At 43.1% G+C, this 21,395-nt stretch overlaps 1 protein-coding gene across 1 annotated transcript in view; it reads right to left on the bottom strand.

Moving 5' to 3' along the window:
* Positions 1-338: 338 nt before the first annotated feature.
* LOC148479229 (neuropeptide Y receptor type 2-like) overlaps positions 339-21,395 on the bottom strand; it is a 57,547-nt gene continuing 36,490 nt past the window's right edge. The window contains exon 2 of the mRNA XM_088454746.1: positions 339-1,739. Coding sequence (XP_088310872.1) covers positions 575-1,711 — 1,137 coding nt within the window. The 5' untranslated portion in view covers positions 1,712-1,739 and the 3' untranslated portion in view covers positions 339-574. The remainder of the gene's footprint in view (positions 1,740-21,395) is intronic.

Below are 21,395 nucleotides of genomic sequence, written 5' to 3'. Positions count from 1 at the left end.
GGTAGCGCGGTGTACTTTTTCCCTAAATATCGTGTCGTTCCGTATCGCAGCCACATACAAAGCCGCTCACAGTGTACCAGAGAAGGTAGGTTGCAAATTTTGTCGCAGGGGACATGATACAACCTATGTACAAAGTTGCAGATTCAGCATAACAGAACGTGATAGGAGAAATAGCTGAAGCCGCTTGCATCAGAGTTTTTTATTACACAGATTTGTGACTTTGTCGCACACAGATGTACAAGTACTACAAGTCCCAGTGGTCATTGTACCCTAACAATTAAGTTATGTAGTTTAAGCAGTGCAAATAAGGTGCACATTTTGAAAAAAAGGACACTCGCTGCAGCTTTGTCACGACCCTGTTGCTCCAAGAGGGGCTATTTGTAACGCCTAGATCAAAGGTGTACGAGGACACATCTGTATTCGTATACTGTAAACAAATCTACTAGTCAGTTCCAAAACAATTTGGGAAATATTGTCTATCAACTGCAGGTAGTGTCAAAACATATGCATCAAAATTATTAAATACTATACACGGAAATGGCTTTTGAAAATAACACACTGCAGCACAGCCAGGTTAGACATGGGTCGGGGGCTGACCATTTTCACCAGCATGGCGAACACTTCCATGATACGTCGTGGCGCGGAAAGTGTAGGAGTTGCCCCGGAGAGATCCATCTGGTTGACTGTTTTGCAGTTTGGTCTTGCAGCCAAAAAACATGAGAAATCCATTCCTATAGTTTTTATTCATCCAGCCATAGAGGAGAGGATTGACAAATGTGGAGCACATGGCAATAACATGAAAGATGGTATAGAGAAGCTTGTACTCTTGGAATAAGAGTACCCAACCCAGGTCAATGGCCAGTTGAAAGACATGGAAGGGAAGCCAGCAAACTGCAAACACAACAACCATCATCACCAGCATCTTGGTGGTGTTTTTCCTTCGTTGTTGAGTGTCACATCTGGGTGTTGGACTTATGTGATTCTTTAGCTTCAGCCATATCCTGATATAAGCATAACAGATAACCACAAGTGGCAAGACATACTGCAGAAGGAACATTGACATACTGTAGATGGCTGCGTCCCTGCTGTTGTCTGAGGGCCACTTTTCAGCACAAACGGCTATCTTGAGATTAAAGGTTGGTAAGTCCTCATACCTATACTCTCTAAAAACAGCAAGCGGGATAGCAAATATAGAAGCTGCCAGCCACGTGCCCGTGATAGTTAAGATACTGAACTTTTTAGAGATCCGACTGCTTAGGTGGAAAACGATGCACCAATATCTGTCCAGGGCAATGACAATTAAGGTGAGGGTGGAGACGTTGACACTCATAGCTTGTGCATAAGGAAACAAATGGCAAAGTACTAAGCCAAATTTCCACTCATCTAGCAATGTGTAGACCAGGGTGAAAGGCAGGCACAGGCTGTCCACCATTAGATCTGCCACAGCTAGGTTGGCTATGAAAAAGTTTGTTACGGTCCTCATGTTTTTGTATTTCATGATTATGTAGATGACCAAGGAGTTGCCAACAAGTCCCAAGAGGATGATTAAAGAGTATGCTGCGATGAGGACCACCTGAACCCCAAGGATATTGGTGCTGTCCATCATCACACTGGCACCTTGGAAATAGTGTATAGGGGTAACCGTGCTCTTCAGTAGCCAACCCCTCAAGCCAAGTTCTTCAGTCATGTTGACATGCTTTAATGTCCCCATGTGTATTGAGAAGGTACCTTGTTTTAGCCTAAAATAGAAAAAAAATAGAGTGTTGGTCATAAAATTAACCTTGGAAAGTTTAATGGCAGTCATTTAGTCATATGAGAGAGACACTAAACGGTTATCCCCACCAATAGCTTCTGCCCCCTTCCCCATATACACACTCTCCTACACTATAAATTATAATTGAGCTCTTTAGTGAGTTCAGCTGTTGCCGATCATCCTGATCCTTATCACTGGGCGTTGGTGCCTGGAGCAGACAGTCCATACAGTCGGACTTGCTGGATCCCTGCGGCTGAGGAGTCCATTGAAGATTTTGCATTAGCTAATTATAACACATATGCACATTTTTATGTAATACCAAACATGTCATCTGCATATTTTATTTTGTTTTTCCCATGAAACATTAACAATCCCATGTTAAGTAAGTGTCAAACAGGGGCAATGAGAGCTGAACGGAGCCCGGATACTAGGTGGGGTGAGGGCAAATCTGGGAGGCGTGCTCCCCCCCAAAAGAAAAAAATACTTTGCATCCGAGTAATTAGTACTCCCCTCCCTCCTTTCTGTACCCCTGGTGGCAAAGTAACTACCACAAAGTTACTAGTGTGTAATGACCACTGTAAGCAGCTAAAGGGAGGGCAAGTAGGAGGCCTCTAAAATCTATGTAGGAGGAAATCTCTCTTCTCTGTTGCAATAACATTAATTTACTCCTTTCCCCCCCACCTTCCACACCACCACAGTTTTCATTGAAAATTTCTCAATACATATTTAAATTAGGGATGCGAGAGTTCGGATTTACTCGGTTCTTATCGCCACTTTACCGCAAGTTCGGATGAGTTCGGATTTATTTTATTGGCTATCCAAAACACGTGATAGCCGATAGCCAATAAAATGCCATTTTGAGAACCGAGTAAATCCGAACCCGCTCATCCCTAATTTAAATTTGGCATATGTTTACCTGTGTTCATTTAAGTTTGACATTAGTACTCCCCCTACAGCACCTCTTCTAATGTAATTCACTTGAACATATGCGAACCGGCACGAACATTGTTGAACAGTTTTAAACATGGCTGAACTGTGTCTAATTTTTAACCGGTAATAAAATTCTATCAATTCCGACTCATTTCCCCATTTTAGAACTGATTTGCCCAATTGGTTCGAGAATAAAACCCCGTCCGGTTGAGGAGCCCTAATAACAAATGTCAGTTGACAGTATATGAGAAGGGATAAAGATGGAACCCCCAAGTTAAGGGTTTTGTTTACAGTATCAACGAGTTTTATCATACACAACAAGTGATAAAGCCTGATACATATGATAACGGTGCTGCAGCCAATCAGCTCCTAAATGTTATCTGTTTGAAAAATGACAGTTTGGAGCTGATTGGCTGGAGCACCATTTATGATACGCAGCGAGTGTTATCACTCATTGTGTATGATAAAACTCGTTGATAATGAGGCCCTAAATGCGCTGGCTGTAATGTCAGCAGAATTATTAGTAGAATTATCAACCTTGTAACTGAAGAAGATAATTCATTGTGATTTGACCTGTGCACAACCTGCATATAATGGAGACCACCAAAGCTCAAGCATACAAATCACCTATATCACATAGACATTTAGGGGTCTATTTACTAAGCAGTGTTAGGAGACAGAGTGAAAAGTGATAAGAAATTGATAAGGTACCAGCCAATCATCTCACAGGCTGTGTTTGAAAAATGACAGTTGGGAGCTGATTGGCTGGCACCTTATCACTTTCTTAAGGTGGCCATACATCTGCGACGGATCGTCGCGATGCAGGGATGCGATCGGAAATTTCTGCTCACCCATTGGAAACTTCCGATCGCCCACCATCAATGTTCTGTGATCCGTCGCCGGATCGTAGACACTTGTCATGTTAAGTGTCGGCGATTTGACAATCTCAATCGTCAAATTGGCAAAATCCAACATGTTCGTGGCAATCCATTATCACTTTTCACTCTGTCTCCTAACACTGCTTAGTAAATAGACCCCTTAGAGGGTGATTTACAGTTACAGTACGTCCAATCAGACCCCTTATTTGAAGATTTTCTGCTTTGCTCTACAAGAAATGAACAGAGTTCATTTGGATTACTGAGCCTACTATGCTCTAAAACTACACTTTACTACAGGTGTAACTAGTATTATCTTTGTGATCTTTAATCATGAAGCAAAAATAGGAAAAGGGTCTTCACACAACCCGTGCTTAAGCTTATTATTGCTGGGAGTGGTAATGAATACAAAACGACACTAGTTGTATTTATTGTATTGTGTGCTTATGGACTGTTTGTTTTATGACCTCATTTTATCATTTACTCAGATGCTATTGCGAGTGTATGCATTTTCAGGTACGCCAGATGGTGGATTGGACATAAAAACTTCCAATCTGCTCATTGCTCCTTTTTTAATGAAACATTTTCAAACTACTTAGACAAACAGGAATATTATAATCTCACTTGCCTGTGGTACAACAATTCGGCAGCTGTGGTAAAAACTAATTTTGGAGGTGATCTGTCACTGGGACAGGAGTCGTGATCTTCCATATGTTGTAAACTTAGAACGCTCAGGGCTTATTCACACTTAAACCTTAATTCTTTTTAGTGGCTGAATAAAATAAAGCTTTCCTTTTTTTAAAGCATTTTAAAGCTGTATTGAAGCTTTTTCATACCTAGCTACCACACAAATGGAAAACTGATATGGTACGTAATCGTATATAGGCCATTCCAAGAACTTTCTAAACCAAAACCCAATCTACCAATGCCACATTCATCGTGAGACTACCCCCCATATGGGTAAACCATGCCCTTTTGGCTCCTCTATATCTTGACTGCCCCACAAAAGTCTGTTGATTGCTTTTTGAGGAGCTTTTGCTGATATGTTATTGCTCTGTGCTATACATATAGTGATAAAACAATACACCAAAATGATGCACCAAGCTTTTTTAAAAAATTACAGCTTTTGTGTTTGGGAGATGCTTGATAGAAACGTTGTCCAAGGGAATACTGTTGAGGTAGCAAGAAACATGGACAAAAACACGATCTAGGTTTTGACCCCAAAATTAAAATGCCAATAATATTACATGCAAAACATACCAGGTTCAACATTTGGGGGTCAAAACCTCTGTGAACTATCGTTTTGGAAAAGCCTCCACTTACTGTAGTAAATCTAACCCCATGACTGCCAGAAAAATGTCTTGGTGTGACCAGAACCTTAGGACTATTTGCACATACACAAACAATTAGAGGTCATTAATTTTTTCTATTTAACAGTGTTGCTAGTTTTCTATTTCTCTTCTGTTGTTTTTTTTTAAAACATAATTTATACTCTGAACAGAAGTAGGATTAAGTGCTATAGTAACAGGGACGACAGAGATATGTCCTACAGTATGTTAATAGAACGTGACACTGGCTCCGCCATTTCTCACTTTGCCATTTTTTAAGTTAATGTCGGAACGATCGTCTTCATAGTTAACTTTACACAACTTCTTTGTATGGCCACTCAAGGACGTATTTACAGCTCAGCTGGGATTAACTATGCCGCAAATCAGTGATCGTGTAAACCGCTTGCTCCAGCTCAGTAATGGCCTGATTCATTACGGATCGCTGTTGCGATCGCAGCTGCGATTACGCACGCAGACCCACTGCGAAAATATGCTAATGCTTGCAATCGCAATGCCTTCGCAGCCTAACATAAGAATGCCCACTTCCCCTTACTCACTTCCGTAATACAGTGCAAGTCTGCAAAACCATCGGTAACATCGAGTACCATCGGAGCCTCACGCACAATTACAACAGGTCTGACCTTACTCAGAATTTGCTAATCGCAAGCAGTAAAAGCTCAAGCTGCGTTGCCATTACAGTGGCTAATTTATGCACGCCCCTATAACGGTATTCAACGCACTGACACACCTGATTTTCACCTTCCGTAATCTGTAATGAATCAAGCCCTATATCCAACAGCTGCCCATCCATTATTTTTACTTGTTAAACTTAAAATAAGGGATGATAACAGAAATAAAACAAAGCTGAAAAATATATAAAATCACCATAAAATAAGTAATATGTTGCCCCCTGAAACGTGAGCCCCTAGCTATGAAGCTAGTTTGCCTACAATTATTCCCCTGGCCCAGCCATGCTTAGGGTCTGTAAATATGAGTGCTTGTACATTCACCAATGATACATTACCATATTCTGCATTCACAATGAGGTGAATGTAGTCTTATCAAACTAATGGGTCGATTGAATTAGCCATGAGTCGGTTTGCTGAGTGAATAAGTACAGTACATCTATATACTGCACTTACTGTACCTCTGGTCTCTCTGAATTTTTTTTTTCACAGTCTTGTAGGGCTGCATACAAAAATGTGTGAGTCCGGAGCGAGATTAGGCTTTAAGGGTGTGCTGTTTGCCGACATTTCTAAGCCGTTGCAATGGCATCTCATTCCCCTCTCAGGTATTAATTGCCAACACTGGTGATTAGAGGCATGGGATCAAACACACTTCTGCATATGTCAAAGAGAGAAGCTAAAGTTATGCAATAGGTTGGTTTTTCAAATATTTTTTAACTCAAAAATAACAGATTTTTTTCTGTTTTTCATTTTTTTATCATGATTCCAAAAGTGTTTAGTAAAATATTTTAGCCTAGGTGCTATAATCAGTATATTACTGTATGTTATAAAGCATGTTTTATGTGTCACATAACAAAGGTTGGGAAACAATTAGTCTAGGTAGAGTGTGTACCACTATTCCCTGTAATAATATAATATATTTACTAGGATTTACTATGAGGTTCTTTTTTTAACCCCTTCACTACTAAGGATGAGTGGGTCTTGTCCTAGGCATTGCAGAGATTCAAATATGGAGGTGAACTTACCAAAAAGTCCTCCCCATACAGTTGCAGCCACTCTGAAATGAGAGGGGTTGGAGCTTGATTACACCATTGCACCAGGAATGCAGTGAAATTAAGTCTCACCCCTTCCAGGCAAAACACTACATAGGAGTACGTTGTTACAAGCCAGGAAATAGAGGAGAAAGCATTAAAAGTACTTTATATCTGTCATCCTGGCATCCACAGAGCTCGTTTGAAAGAGTTGAAGTGCCTGAGATGCTATTGGTGTGTGATCACCAGAGAATACCTCAGGAATGGGATCGTAGAGTCTACTCTTTCTCACAATATGCAGTTATTGTCTGAAGGTTATTATTGACCACACAATAACACCATATACTACAAAAGCATTAGCAAATCCAGTGATTAGAGATTTCTAATGCACAGATCACCCCCATCGTGGCATCAGTAGATAGAGGTTCCCTTCATTTGATCTACTTGTGGTCTAACGCAAATAGCCATTGGGCCATTATGCTGGAACCAATCCCGACTGTAAAGTATACTCTGGTAATCATGGCTATGCTGGCACTTGTAGTTCTACAACCCAGCGTACCGAAGAAGTTTATGGCTATCAGTGCTTGCTGAGAGCAGTAGTGCCACATATAGGGCCGTATTCAATTAGAAGCGAAAAGTCTGTTTTGGTGATACTTTTTCTCCAATTACGTCATTTTTGACGGTTTCAACTTATACCCACCCATATTCAATTGTAGCGTCTTTTCGCCGGCGCGGTAATGCAATGTAATAGGCGAAAAAGTTTCGCCTATGAATACTCGGTGGAAAAAAGTGCAGAATTGGGGTTTTGGGTTACAATTTTACGGGAACCACCCCGCACCCTTTGGACACCCCCCCTGAAGCTAACTGCATAAAAAATGCAAAAAACCCCACAAAGGACACCCCAAAAAAGCACTTTGAAAAAATGGGTGAAAAAAATCAATGTGGGGGTACAAATTCAAAAACTAGCGAAATAGCCTGTGGGGGGGTCTGGAAGTATGGGGGAGGTGTATTTTTGATTGCAGGTGTTTGCTGAAGGTGCGTTTTTGGCGCTTTTTAATGCTTGACTTTAGCAACTTTAAAATATGCTTGCACCCATTTTCATGTACCCCAAATTTGATGGGACTACTTATTTTCCCCTAAAAAATTAGCAATATGCTATTCTTCACCACTTGCTGAAAGACGTTAAAAATAGCGCCTATTGAGACCATTTAAAAACCCCAAATACCTTTTGCAGCGCTATCCGGGGGTACCCATAGTGATCCCCTATGTCAGAGCATCTTTTGGGGGTGTCCGGCTGATTTCCACAAAACTAACAGAACTTTTCGCCGATTTTAGTTTCGCCGGGTCCCATTTTCGCCGATTTGGATTAGAATACGGGGATAAGCGGAAACAAGCACGATACTTTTTCGCACCCAAAACCAGCAATGACGGCGAAAAGTCGGGTAACTGACTTTTTTCTTCTAATTGAATACTGCCAATAAACTTTTGACAATAATATCCCCAACATCCCATACCCTGCGGTGCTGGTAGCAGCCCCAGTCCTAACAGCACAGAGCTGCTGGGAATACGCCTTCTTTCTCAGCGTTTAATGTATACAAACTAATTCTGTGCATGCCCCGTCTCATTACGCTTGGAAGGTTGGACGGGGGTGGGAAGAAGTGGTATAATGTTGCTAACAAGTACAGCAATGTCATATTTGTGTAATTGCGAACCCAGGCAGACTCAGTTGCCGCAGTATTTGAGGCATTAATTCTTGGTTAAATACATTGGAGTCCGATGGGGATTCTCATTAAGTATGTAATACATTATACATTTGAGGTCCCTTAATGAATGCTTTACTAACCCTCTGTTAAAGTGAGGAGTTAAAAGTATAGATTGCAATATTGTTTTTCTATGCCCGTGTGTACGAGCCCTAAGGTTGAACATCTAGTCATTTTGGAATAATTAGCGGTGATCTTAGCTGTATTCTGTTGCAGAATTGATGGGAAATGGCTAGTTAGCAGGAGGTATTTCCATGTAACGTGTGACCTTATGAATGGAAGCAGACAGCGCAGAAGGCAGTGTGAGTGACACATAAACACAGGTTTTCTTAAAGGCATTCTGAATTCTAGCTGTAGGTGGTTCAGGGGATTGAGGTGATTTATTAATAAAACAGATCAGATCCCATAAATACACATATCTGAGCATACAGTAAATTGGTGGAATATATAAACTGATTTGCCTTAAATTGAATAAGGAAAACTCATCTTCTCTAATATTTGCATTTGTACATAGGGCCCCATTCAGATTTGGGAATACAGTAAGATAGAGCAAGTAATTACAGTCAGGTGCATAAATATTGGGACATTGACAGAATTTTCATAATTTGGCCTCTATTCACCACCACAATGGTTTTGAAATGAAACAAACAAGATGTGCTTTAACTGCAGACTTTCAGATTTAATTTGAGGGTAATTACATCCAAATCAGGTGAACGGTGTAGGAATTACAACGGTTTCTATATGTGCCTCCCACTTTTTAAGGGGCCAAAAGTAATGGGACTATCAACTCAAAAGCTATTTCATGGACAGGTGTGGTCTATTCCCTCGTTATTTCATTACCAATTAAGCTGGAGTTGATTCTAGGTGTGACATTTGCATTTGGAATCAGTTGTTGTCGACTCTCAATATGAGATCCAAAGAGCTTTCACTATCAGTGAAGCAAGCCGTCATTAGGCTGAAAAATCAAAACAAACCCATCAGAGAGATAGCAAAAACATTAGGTGTGGCCAAATCAACTGTTTGGAACATTCTTAAAAAGAAAGAACGCACTGAGAGCTCAGCAACACCAAAAGACCCGGAAGACCACAGAAAACAACTGTGGTGGATGACAAAAGATGACAGAAGAATTATTTCCCTGGTGAAGAAAAACCCTTTCACAACAGTTGGCCAAATCAAATCAAGGTGTATATGTGTCAAAGTCAACAATCAAGAGAAGACTTCACAAGAGTGAATATAGAGGGTTCACCACAAGATGTAAACCATTGGTGAGCCACAAAAACAGAAAGACCAGATTAGAGTTTGCCAAACAACATCTAAAAAGCCATTACAGTTCTGGAGCAACATCCAGAGTGATGGGAAGAGAAGAGTATGGAGAAGGAAAGGAACTGCTCATGATCCAAAACATACCACCTCATCAGTGAAGCATGGTGGTGGTAGTGTCATGGCGTGGGCATGTATGGCTGCCAATGGAACTGGTTCCCTTGTATTTATTGATGATGTGACTGCTGACAAAAGCAGCAGAATGAATTCTGAAGTGTTTTGGGCAATATTATATGCTCATATTCAGTCAAATGCTTCAGAACTCATTGGACGGCGCTTCACAGTGCAGATGGACAATGACCCAAAGCATACTGCAAAAGCAACCAAAGAGTTTTTTTAAGGCTAAAAAGTGGAATGTTATGCAATGGCCAAGTCAATCCCCTGACCTGAATCCGATTGAGCATGCATTTCACTTAATGAAGACAAAACTGAAGGGAAAATGCCCCAAGAACAAGCAGGAACTGAAGACATTCGCAGTAGAGGCCTGGCAGAGCATCACCAGGGATGAAACCCAGCGTCTGGTGATGTCTATGCGTTCCAGACTTCAGGCTGTAATTGCCTGCAAAGGATTTGCAACAAAGTATTAAAAAGTGAAAGCTAGATTTAGGATTGTTTAGTTTGTCCCATTACTTTTGGCCCCTTAAAAAGTGGGAGGCACATATAGAAACCGTTGTAATTCCTACACCGTTCACCTGATTTGGGTGTAATTACCCTCAAATTAAATCTGAAAGTCTGCAGTTAAAGCACATGTTGTTTGTTTCATTTCAAAGCCATTGTGGTGGTGAATAGAGGCCAAAATATGAAAATTCTGTCAATGTCCCAATATTTATGCACCTGACTGTATGTACTTGACCAAACCATGTTGCAATGTAAGGGCTGTAAATACATACACATTTGTTTTATTTGCATACAGGGTAAATACTGGCTGCTTTTGTATGTAGCCCACAAATGCTGGGCAGCTTTATTTTAACACTGCAATTTAGATTTCAGTTTGGACTGACCCCTCCCAAATCTAATCTCTCTGCACATTTTTTTTTTTTTAAAGTGTTTTTATTGAAGACATTTTTTCATATTCCATTTAAGAATAAAACATTTCCTTAAATAACATCAAAAAGAAAATGACGTAGTCACAGAGTAAAAAGACAGTGTGAGTTACAATAAAGGGGGGTATCCACTAGACGATTTAGTTGAACGATTGAACGATAACGATCGTTTGATTGTTCAATCGTTTGCAAATCGTTTGCAAAAGTGTCTAAAATGACCAGCGATGTGCGTGCCCGCTGGTCGTTTAGACATCTATCATCTTTCCAACATGCTGGTCAACCTGACAATAACGTCAGGTTCAGCATGTTTCCAGATGATTGATGACCCTGCACTGAACGACTGCTCGTTCAGTGCAGGCTCATCACACGACTGACAAACGACTGAACAATTACAATGTCATAATCGTGCAGTCGTTTTCAGATCTTGTAGTGGATACCCGCCTTAACATTGAAATCAGCAGACATAAAACACTATATTTCACAATAAGGAATATATTTTAAGTACATGGAAAAAATTTAAAAGATTGAAAGCAAAATAGAAGAAGAGTAAAATATGTAGGGTCGTGGAAAGATAGGGAGGGAGATGCCAGTCAGTTATAGAACAAATTCACTTAAACAGATTATATCCAAGAAAAAATGTAAATCGTTGTCAGGGGAGGTTCAGCTGAGAAATGAGCAGTCCACGGGGACCATATTTTAATAAGGTGTTCCGGAGTATCCTGTAGGACAGAGGAAATTTGTTCCATTCTGTATGTGAACCACACAGCGTTAATGGTTGCCAGTACAGAAGGGGGGGTGGTAGACTTCCAGTGGGAGGTAATCGTACATTTGGCTGCGTTCAATATATGTTTAATTCATTTCAGTTCGGCTTGTGTGGTGTTCGGAATAGGACGAGAGAAGAGGGTGTATAAGGGAGTGTTTGGAACTTGGATGTCTACTACATCCTTAATCAATTTATGTATGTCCAGCCAATACTTTTGGATGCTAGTTCAGGACCATCAGACATGCAGCATGGTTCCCACTTGGCCACAATACCTCCATCAGAATTTAGAGGAGGAGGGGTATATAGATTGCAGTCGAATAGGGACCAGATACCATCTATAGTAAACTTTATAGGAGTTTTCCTGTATATGGACTGAGATAGAGCTTTTGGCAATCTCAGTTCTTATGTCTGACCACTCCTCAGGGGTTAGTGTCTCTCTCACCTCTCTCTCCCAGGCCTCCTCATGGGCTTCTTTTAGGGGTTGATTATGCTGAATTAACATTTGATAAATTGTAGAGATAAGACCCTTAGTTGAATGAGGATGTAAGCAGAGTGATTCTAGTGTTGTTTAATCAGCTGTTGAGGAGGTTTGCGTCTGGGAGTGACAGAAGTGACGTAATTGAAGGAATTGGAAAAAAATATTGTTGGGTAGGGATAATTGGGTTTACAATTCAGCGAAATCCGGGAAAGCCCGCAAGGGAGCTAAATCAAATAAGAATAGAATATTGGATTTAGTCCATTGACGATAAAGTTTATGTTGCATACCCGGGTCAAATTCAGGGTTGGTCCATAGAGGAACCAATAGGCGATGAAAGGAACGTATATTATATAAACGGGAACATTGGTTCAAAACCGAGATCGTAAAGCGAACAGTGGGTAGGATGGTGAGCTTGGGTGATCGCGAAAGAGCAGGGCACCAGAGGAAGGAATAAGGGGAATAGACAGATAGTGCTCCGGCTTCGATGGACGTCCAAACTCTCTGGACAGGCGGGGCGTGCCAGAGAACACACGAGACCAGTTGGGTTGCCCGATAATATTTTATTAGATCAGGAGTACCCAGCCCTCCATCACTGCAAGGCTTTTGTAATAAGCGCATTTTTACTCTGGGTCGTCTCCCAGCCCAAATTAAATGTGTGATCTTCACTTGTATATTTTTCAGTATTTTGATTGGGATATGTATCGGGCGAGTCTGCCAAAGATATAGTAGTCGAGGTAGTATGTTCATTTTGATTGAGGCCATATGACCTATCTAAGAGATTAAAGACCTATTCCACGTATGAAGGTCTGACTTAATGGAGGCGAATAGTCTGGGAAAATTGTCTGCATATAGGGTGAAATATGTCTTAGTTAGATAAACACCTAAATATATGAGCTTATCTGTTTGCCAGCGGACAGGGAATGCAGATTGTAAAATACGAAGGTCAGGGGGGAGATCTGCAATTTCCGTCTTGTCTGTGTTAATTTTATAGTTAGAGAATGTGCTATACTTGTCTATTTCGAGAAATGGGTTTGGGAGGGAGGAATGGGGATCAGTTTAAGTTAGGATCACATCATCAGCATATAGAGCGATCTTGTGGTCAGAGTTGCCAACCCGGATACCAGAGATGTTCGTGCTCTATCTAATCTTTGAGGCTAGGGGTTCCATCACTAACGCAAATATAAGAGGGGAAAGGGGGCATCTCTGACGGGTGCCATTAACTAAAACGGAAGCTGATGGATTGTGATATAGTGAAAATAATCCATTATAAAACGCACCCGCGAACCCCATGTTAAGCAAAGTTTGCTGGATAAAGGGCCAAACTATTCTGTCGAAGGCTTTCTCAGCATCGAGAGCCTCCACCAGGGTCGGATCTGATCTGCCCTGTGTGATTTGTATTAGATCGATTAGGCGTCTCGTGTTGTTCAAGGCCTCTCTATTGGGGATAAAGCCCACTTGATCCGAATGGACCAACTGAGGTAAAATTGGGGCTAACCTATTAGCTAATATCTTAGCCAATAACTGCAAATCCACATTCAAAAGCGAGATTGGTCGATAGTTTTTCAACTCCAGGGGGTCATGATCAGGCTTAGTAATGACAACTATATTGGTCCTGGTGGTGGCTGCATCGAGCGATTTACCCTCTAACAGAGAATTAAAGAGCAACTTAAGCATAGGGAGTAGGGGTTCTGTGAATTTTCTGTAGTAAAGAGCGGAAAATCAGTCGGGACCAGCGACAGCTGACCTACGCAGTTGTTTTATGGCTGCTATAATTTCCTCTTCGGTGATAGGGGCGTTGAGGGAGGCAACATGTGATTCAGAAAGTGTAGGTAATTGGCAGGACTCTAAATATTGGTGCATTCTATCAAGTGTGTTGGGGGTATTTATTTCAACAGGTGGGAGGTTATATAAAGATGAGTAGTAATCTCGAAATATATTAGCCATAACTCTGTTGGATCATGAATTAGAGAACAGTTCAAATCTCTCAAAGAGATTATCCTGTTGCGAGTGCGCTTGGCTCTTAGTTGGTGGGCTAGTAATGTGTCTGCTTTATTAGATTTCTCATAAAATCTCTGGCGTGTCCACAATGGGGCATTTCTCTGCACATTTTATATCTCTCCCATCTGCAGTGCCGCATGATTTTACCGAGATGCACAGTTACTTGCTATATATCACTGTATTCCCGAATCTGAATCAGGCCCATAGTTGGGCTGCAGCTACAAGTTTGCCATTCACTAAAAAATATAATCCTAAAACAAATCTCTTTAAGAACACCAGTAAAATTAAATAAATGAAAATGACAATACTAAAAGATCACTTGAATTTTTTTTAATTCTATAAGTGGCCCCCAAAAATACTTTAGATCGATCCGAAGAGCGCTGGTAGAAAATAGGTACAGTACTTTGCAGTTACAGCAACTTCATCTCCGACATATTTGTCTTCTTTAAATATCTAGCCCATATGTCTGGCCTGAATTGACCAGAATTAATAAATTGACCTGTTCCTTAATAAATATAAAGGGACTGGTTTACATAAAAAGTCCTTTGCTGACAAGATCGGCACAGGAGACAGAGGGCCTGATTCAGACCCGCTTGCTAAGGGGCGTTCGCTCGCTCTGAGTGATTTTCCCCCATCTGCGCTTGCGTATAATTCGCAGTGCACATGCGCAAGCCATTCGTTGCGATCTGCTTTTGGTAGCTCGTAAGCCACTATCAGGTCAGTGACAGATAGTGCCGTTTGCGGGTGGTAACAGGGAAAGGTGCATGTGAACAGGGGAGTGGTGTTGCGAACGCAGGTGTGTCTGCCCGCCAAAACGCTGTTTAAAGGGCAGGCATAATTAGCAAAGCAGCGTCATTGTACACATCACCTGCATGTATTTTAGCCGCACTGATTGCTGTGCTTGCGGCAGGTGAAGGCAACCCCAAGGGCTGCCAGCAGCTCCGCTTCCTCACGATGGTCCAGATTAATCAAACAATTCCCGGAGATGACGTGTGTAGCGAGTGGCAAGGGGGCGTCTTCAGACACTTGCGAGCTAACACATAGTGGGCGTCCTTACGCGATGCAGTGCGAGCGCTTAATTTACATATCCAGCCCCTTTCTACAAGCAAGCGATCGCATCTAGCAAGTGGGTCTGAATCAAACCCAAATTCCTTAGCTGCGTGGATTCAGCACTGAATAAATCAATGTTTTTTTAGTTCTTCAGATGAAGCCTGCACCTGCAGCAATGAGGCAGTAGTTTGTTAGCTTCATTAAAGGCTCATTCAGTAAAGTGATTTGGAGAATTTTCAATTTGTATTACATTTCCAATGTGCAGGCTCTGGAATCTTTGATCATTAAAAATGGAGCCTGCATGCAGCTGCTGTTCTCATAGATAAAGTTATATACAGCATCATCGGTCAGATCAAAAAGGCAGAAAAATTGTGCATGAATTGCTTTTAATGTTTTGCTGTGAGCTCCCTGATTACATGGTGTTACCACCGCCACAGCAGCCAGTGCACCTTGTGCTGACACAGGGCCTGATTCTAACCCGCTCGCGAGCGCTGAACGCTTGCAAGCGTGTCGATGGTGCCGAATTGCGCATGCGCACGACGGAGGTAGCTGATGGTGAGTGACAGCACACCCCCTTTGGTGGGCGTGCCGGGGGCGTGGCTGCCAGACGGAGGCGTTCCCATGGGAACGCCTACCGTCTGGGTCCGGCCCCACTGACATCACTAGTGATGTCAGTGGGAGTGATTTTGGCTCTGATAGAGCCAAAATCACTCCAGGACTTGCGGCAGCGAGACCCTACCGCAGGGTCTCGTCGCAAGCCCGATGGTCGCGATGGTCTTGACCATCGCGACCATCATCATGGACGCTCGCTATAGCTGTGGGTGGTAACCCACAGCTATGCGAGCGTCCATGAGGCCGCTCCAAGTTGAGGGAGGAGGGCCCTGATTCAGAGCGAGCGCTCTGGTCAGAGCGTTCGGCTCTGAATCAGGCCCACAGCCCCCTAATTACATGACATGCAATGGTGTTACCACTGCCATAGTGCCCAATGCACCTGCTATGGGGCCCAGTGGTGAGGGTGATCTGGTGACACTGGTCGATTAGCTTCAGAAGCTCCTACTCTTCTAAGCATGCCTGGGGCAGGGCAAATGTGGTTCCCTGTGCATTTCAGTAGAGCAGAGGCTTCTGGCTCTAAAGCACTGTATACGCCACATATATGTCTGGAGTAACAAGTGTAGCGTAGAAAAAGTGTAGAGATTTGTCTTGACAATGTTAGTAAATGCAAGTCTCATTACCCTATTTGTACACAATATAACACAGGTTCTCAAACTCGGTCCTCAGGACCCCACACAGGTCATATTTACCAGGTCACCCAGCAGGTGCATTACTCACTGACTCATTTTAAAAATCCACAGATGGAGCTAATTATTTCACTTGTGATTCTGTGAGGACACCTGCAAAACATACACTGTTTGGTGTCCTAAGGACTGAGGGCCTGATTCAGAGCTGAACGCTCTGACCAGAGCGCTCGCTCTGATTCAGGGCCCTCCTACCTAAAAATGGAGTGGCCTCTTGGACGCTCACATAGCTGTGGGTTACTACCCACAGCTTATGCGAGCGTCCATGATGATGGTCGCGATGGTCTTGAGACTTGAGACGAGACTGCCGCAAGCCCTGGAGTGATTTTGGCTCTATCAGAGCCAAAATCACTCCCACTGTCATCACTAGTGATGTCAGTGGGGCCGGCTTCAGACGGTAGGCGTTCCCATGGGAACGCCTCCGTCTGGCAGGCACGCCCACCAAAGGGGGCGTGCTGTCAATCAACATCGACAGCACGCCCCACTTGGTGCGAGATCCGGAGCGATGGAGAGCCCGTCGCTCGCCGGGTCTCGCGCATGCGCACGATGGAGCTCCCGTCGTGCGCATGAGCAGTGGGGGAACATCGACCCGCTTGCAAGCGTACTGCCGCTCACGAGCGGGTCTGAATGACCCCCTGAGTTTGAGAACCTGTGCAATATAAGAATGTCATGAAGGATAAAGCTGCATACACACACAATGATTTTGTTACCAACGATTTTATGAACGATTCTCTGTCAGATTATCTGTCAGATTTTTTAAAGTGTAATGAATGATTTTTTTTAAATACAAACGATTTTTGCATATTCCCTTAATGAAAATTGTTGAGTTGACAAGTCTGAGTGAACTACAAACTACAAACGTGAACGCGCATGAACATTAACGATAATCGTTCAAAAAATCGTTGTGTGTCTATGCAGCTTAAGAAATAATTAAATACAAACACAAAATACAAATTAAAATTAATTTCAATTAAATTAACTTAAATTAAATACAAACATCTGTCATTTCCCTTTAACAAATGCTTTTCTGCCACAGTCCAAATAGAAACTTCAACTAAGGAATGTGAATAGATGGTGCTGCAACTACATATAATGGGCGGGATGCATGACGAATCGCACTAGCGCTGTGATGCATTCCGCCGGTCATCACATGCATGCCGGTGTTGGTAACGCTGGTATTCATGACGATCACCGCTCTGTTGGTAAGAGCAGCCCTTTGCGATGGAGGGACCTCCTGGTTTATGACCCAGAATCCCCTCTGGTGTCCTGCGCATGCGCAGAAAGAACGCACGTGCCACGGTGGGTGCTCAGCTCACTCAGGATAGAAGCCCATAGGCTTCTATGGGTAACGCCATCAGGAAGATGGCGTTACCCAACGCAAGCAAGCGGGCTTGGTGCATATGAGAAATGTGGTCAAACCCACTTTTTCGGGGTTTGACCGCATTTTTCTCATTGATGCATCCCGCCCAATATATCAATCACGCTAATTAATTAAGTACACTGGGCTGGAGAGGTCAATCCACAATCATCCAATCAGAAGTGGCGGGTTAGTGGAGCGGCTCATCATCACCAATTATAGCATTTGCACAAGCCCTTCAACACCTGCAAGACATATAACTACTGAGAGGTGCAAATGTCCTAACTGTACTTGACCTAAATTAGTTCTCACCCCCCTACTCCCAGATTGAGACCTCACAGACATGGTAGGCATTACTCAGGGCTGCCAAACACGCTGGGCACTAAATGGGGGCACTGTAATATGTAAGCAGTATGTGTCATTATTCTGTGATATGGGAGCACTATGTGTCATTATTATGTGATATGGGGCAATATGTGTCATTATTCTGTGATATGGGGCACTATGTGTCACTATTCTGTGATATGGGGCACTATGTATCATTATTCTGTGATAGGGGGCTCTATGTGTCATTATTCTGTGATATGGGGCACTATGTGTCATTATTCTGTGATAGGGGGCTCTATGTGTCATTATTCTGTGATATGGGGCACTATGTGGCATTATTCTGTGATATGGGGGCACTATGTGTCTTTATTCTGAAATGAATGAGAGCTCCATGTGACATTTTGTGTGTAGCATTATTCAAATATTGCAAGACACAACCCCTTGCCGGGGCTAAACCACCCCATAGGCAGTGCTAAAAAATGCCCCTCAGGCAGTGCACGCTCTAATGAAATAACCAATTTTGGTAATTCTTTTGCAGTCAAATTACATTCAAAGGGGGGTAGTCAATTAGCCACAGGGTTTACTCCTCGCCTAATTGCCGGAAAAAAATCCTCGCAGTGCGGGGAATGGCTATTCAATTTAGCCTTTTTCCCGTACCAAAAAATGAGGATTCAGGTACAAAATCCCACTGATTCCACGTAAACTGCGGAGTCAATGGATTTTTTTCTCCTCGCATGAACCCGATTTTGTGTTTTCTATGTGGACTCTGACTGCAGGGACTCGCGCCCTGGGTAATCCCAGCTTATTGAATACCTCTGGCACAGGAATTAGCCGCGGGGTTTACACCACTCCCAAAGCCAGCAGCATGTCAATCCTGCTGCAATTTCCGGGGCGACCGACGTTGCAGATTAGCACATGCTCAATGTGACGTATGCGCAATTCAAATATCATCAGAAATCTGCGTGACCATGGAAACAACGGCCATCTCTGAATCAGGCCCATAGTTGTCACAGACACATGATAGAGTCAATGCACAGAGGTTCTTAAGGGGGAGATGTATCAAGCCTTCTAAAGAGTGGAGAAGTTACCCATAGCAACCAGTCAGCTTCTAGCTAGCATTTATCAAATGCATTCTATAAAGTGATAGGTACAGTAGAAGCCTTGGCCGGCTCAAGGGCCATTCGAGTGGAGCCACTGCATAGGGGCTCCTCCCCTTCCTCCTACACTTCCCTCTCCAGCAGCCCGCGCAGTCTGCCTGTAGTACATCAGAACCGGCCCTAGGCATAGACAAATTAGGCAAATGCCTAGGGCAATTGAAATGCCTTGGGGCATGCACTCCAAGCCTAGGGCCAACTCAACTTGAAAGCGGGCAATGATGGGACCGGGACAGGCTGACGCACCTCTGCTCTTGCTGTGCTAACACGTTTGGAAATCTCAGCTCGGCTCTGATTGGGCGGCAGCTAATACAGCCGACAGCAGCGGGAATGGTGAGCAGAGACAGTGGGGGTAGTGGGCAGTAACAAAAATTGCCACTGGTGAACGACTGCTGGGCATGCCCAGCCAACAGCAGCTCCTCTTCCCATGGACCTTTGCAGAGTCCCATAGCCTGGGCCTATCTGTAGGGAGACAAACAGGGGTTTTGGGGCACCAATGCTCTTGCTGGCACAGGGCACTAAAATGTCTAGTTACAGCTCTGTGGATGAGAATTACAATGGGTGAGGGGTGATGGATGTTGCTGTCTGCTGCTGTGATCTGTACTGCTGGTTGATGGGTGCTGTGCTGGGAGAGGGGTGCTGGGTCAAAGGCGGAACTAGAGATGGTGCTAGGGGGCACCACCCAAAATCTTGCCTAGGGCATCAAACTGGTTAGGTCTGGCTCCAAGTACATGCACCCACCTCCTGTGTGTGACAGGCAGCAGCAGCAGCTGAGAGGGAGGCTGTGGCATAGGGTGATTCAGGCCACAATGACAGTCTGGTCCATCAGCCTTCCCTGATGGGTCTTATGCAGTCAGGGATACAGTGTTCTGGTCCTAAAGCTCTGCAAGAAGAGGTGAACATTCAGGGGGTCCTGACTGTGCCTGTCCATATGTGGGTACAACTACAAGTCCACTTGGGTCTACATGTCCCAGCACATGTGTGTGTGTGTAACACTGTGTTACCTTGAGTTTCCTGAATTAGCTGAGATTCTCCGTAGGATTCACTGTGTTCCTCCACCCAAGCCCACGTCCTTGTCACCGATCCACCCAGAGATTGGCTTGGGAAAACTTTGTGTACTTTATAAATCTCTTAAAATCAATAAGATAGACTGCAATGATTTTGCAGAAAGCAGGACCTTAGTTATAGGGACAGATTACATAGATGGAGAGATGGAGAGATAGAGTAGAGTAGACCTGGTGTTAAACAACGAGGAGAGGGGGGTGCTCCAAAGTTCTCGCACAGGGTGATAGAAGGCCTAGGGTAGATGCCGGTATGTTGCCATGGACAACTTCTCCACTCTTTATAAGGGATGCAGTTGGCATCTCGGCAGTTGGGATGCTGGCGCCGTAATCCCAACACCAGTCAGATTCTTGGCGCCAGCTTCCTGACCACCGACATCCCGACGGTTTGTATTGGAGTTAGGGGGAGGGTTGGTGGTTAGGCTGGCACTAGGGGGAGAGTTAGGGTTAGGCTGCGGGGGGGAGGGTTAGGGTTAGGCTGCGAGGGGGGAGGGATAGGTTTAGGCTGTGAGGAAGGAGGGTTAGGGTATTTAGCGGCCAGTGTCTGTATTTTAACCCAGTTGGGATGCTGGCTTTGGGATTCTTAGCGCCGGGAGCCAGAGCGCTGTCATCCCATACCCAACACCTTTAGAAGGCTTGATACATCTTTAGTAAGCTATACAGACACTTAGGGCTTATTTAATAAGATGGTGCAAAGTAAACAAATGTAACTCAAAGCAACTGAAATTATTATGTCACTTTTTTAAACATTTTAGAAAATGTAAGCAAATATCTGATTGCTATTTACAGTATTACGTTGTATTTTTACACATAACCCCATACGTCCATTTGCATTAGTGTAGATTGGCAGTTACCTGTTTTACTTGTCTCCAATTAATAATCTGGAAGCAGCTACCATTAAATCATATCCCCTTCTCTGTCTGTAAATGGGCCAGTGAAATCATGTATTTTATAATTCTCAGTTATTTTGTTATTTCAGCTTTTAGAACATTTATTTAATTTTTTTGCAATGAAGCTTATTTACGAACATGGTGCAAGGAACAATGATGTGCTGTAACCCATAGCAACCACTCAGATATCAGCTTTTAACAGTCTGACACATGCATACTAATGAAAGCTGATATCTGATTGGTTCATATGGCTAAAACAATGTTCTATTTGCAGTATTTTATTAAACAAAGCAAAA

This window comes from Taudactylus pleione, unplaced genomic scaffold (assembly GCF_031769625.1).
Source record: "Taudactylus pleione unplaced genomic scaffold, aTauple2 ptg000629l, whole genome shotgun sequence".
NCBI lineage: Eukaryota > Metazoa > Chordata > Amphibia > Anura > Myobatrachidae > Taudactylus > Taudactylus pleione.
Note: the sequence above shows the minus strand (reverse complement) of the source record. Positions and strands in the feature narration are given on the sequence as shown.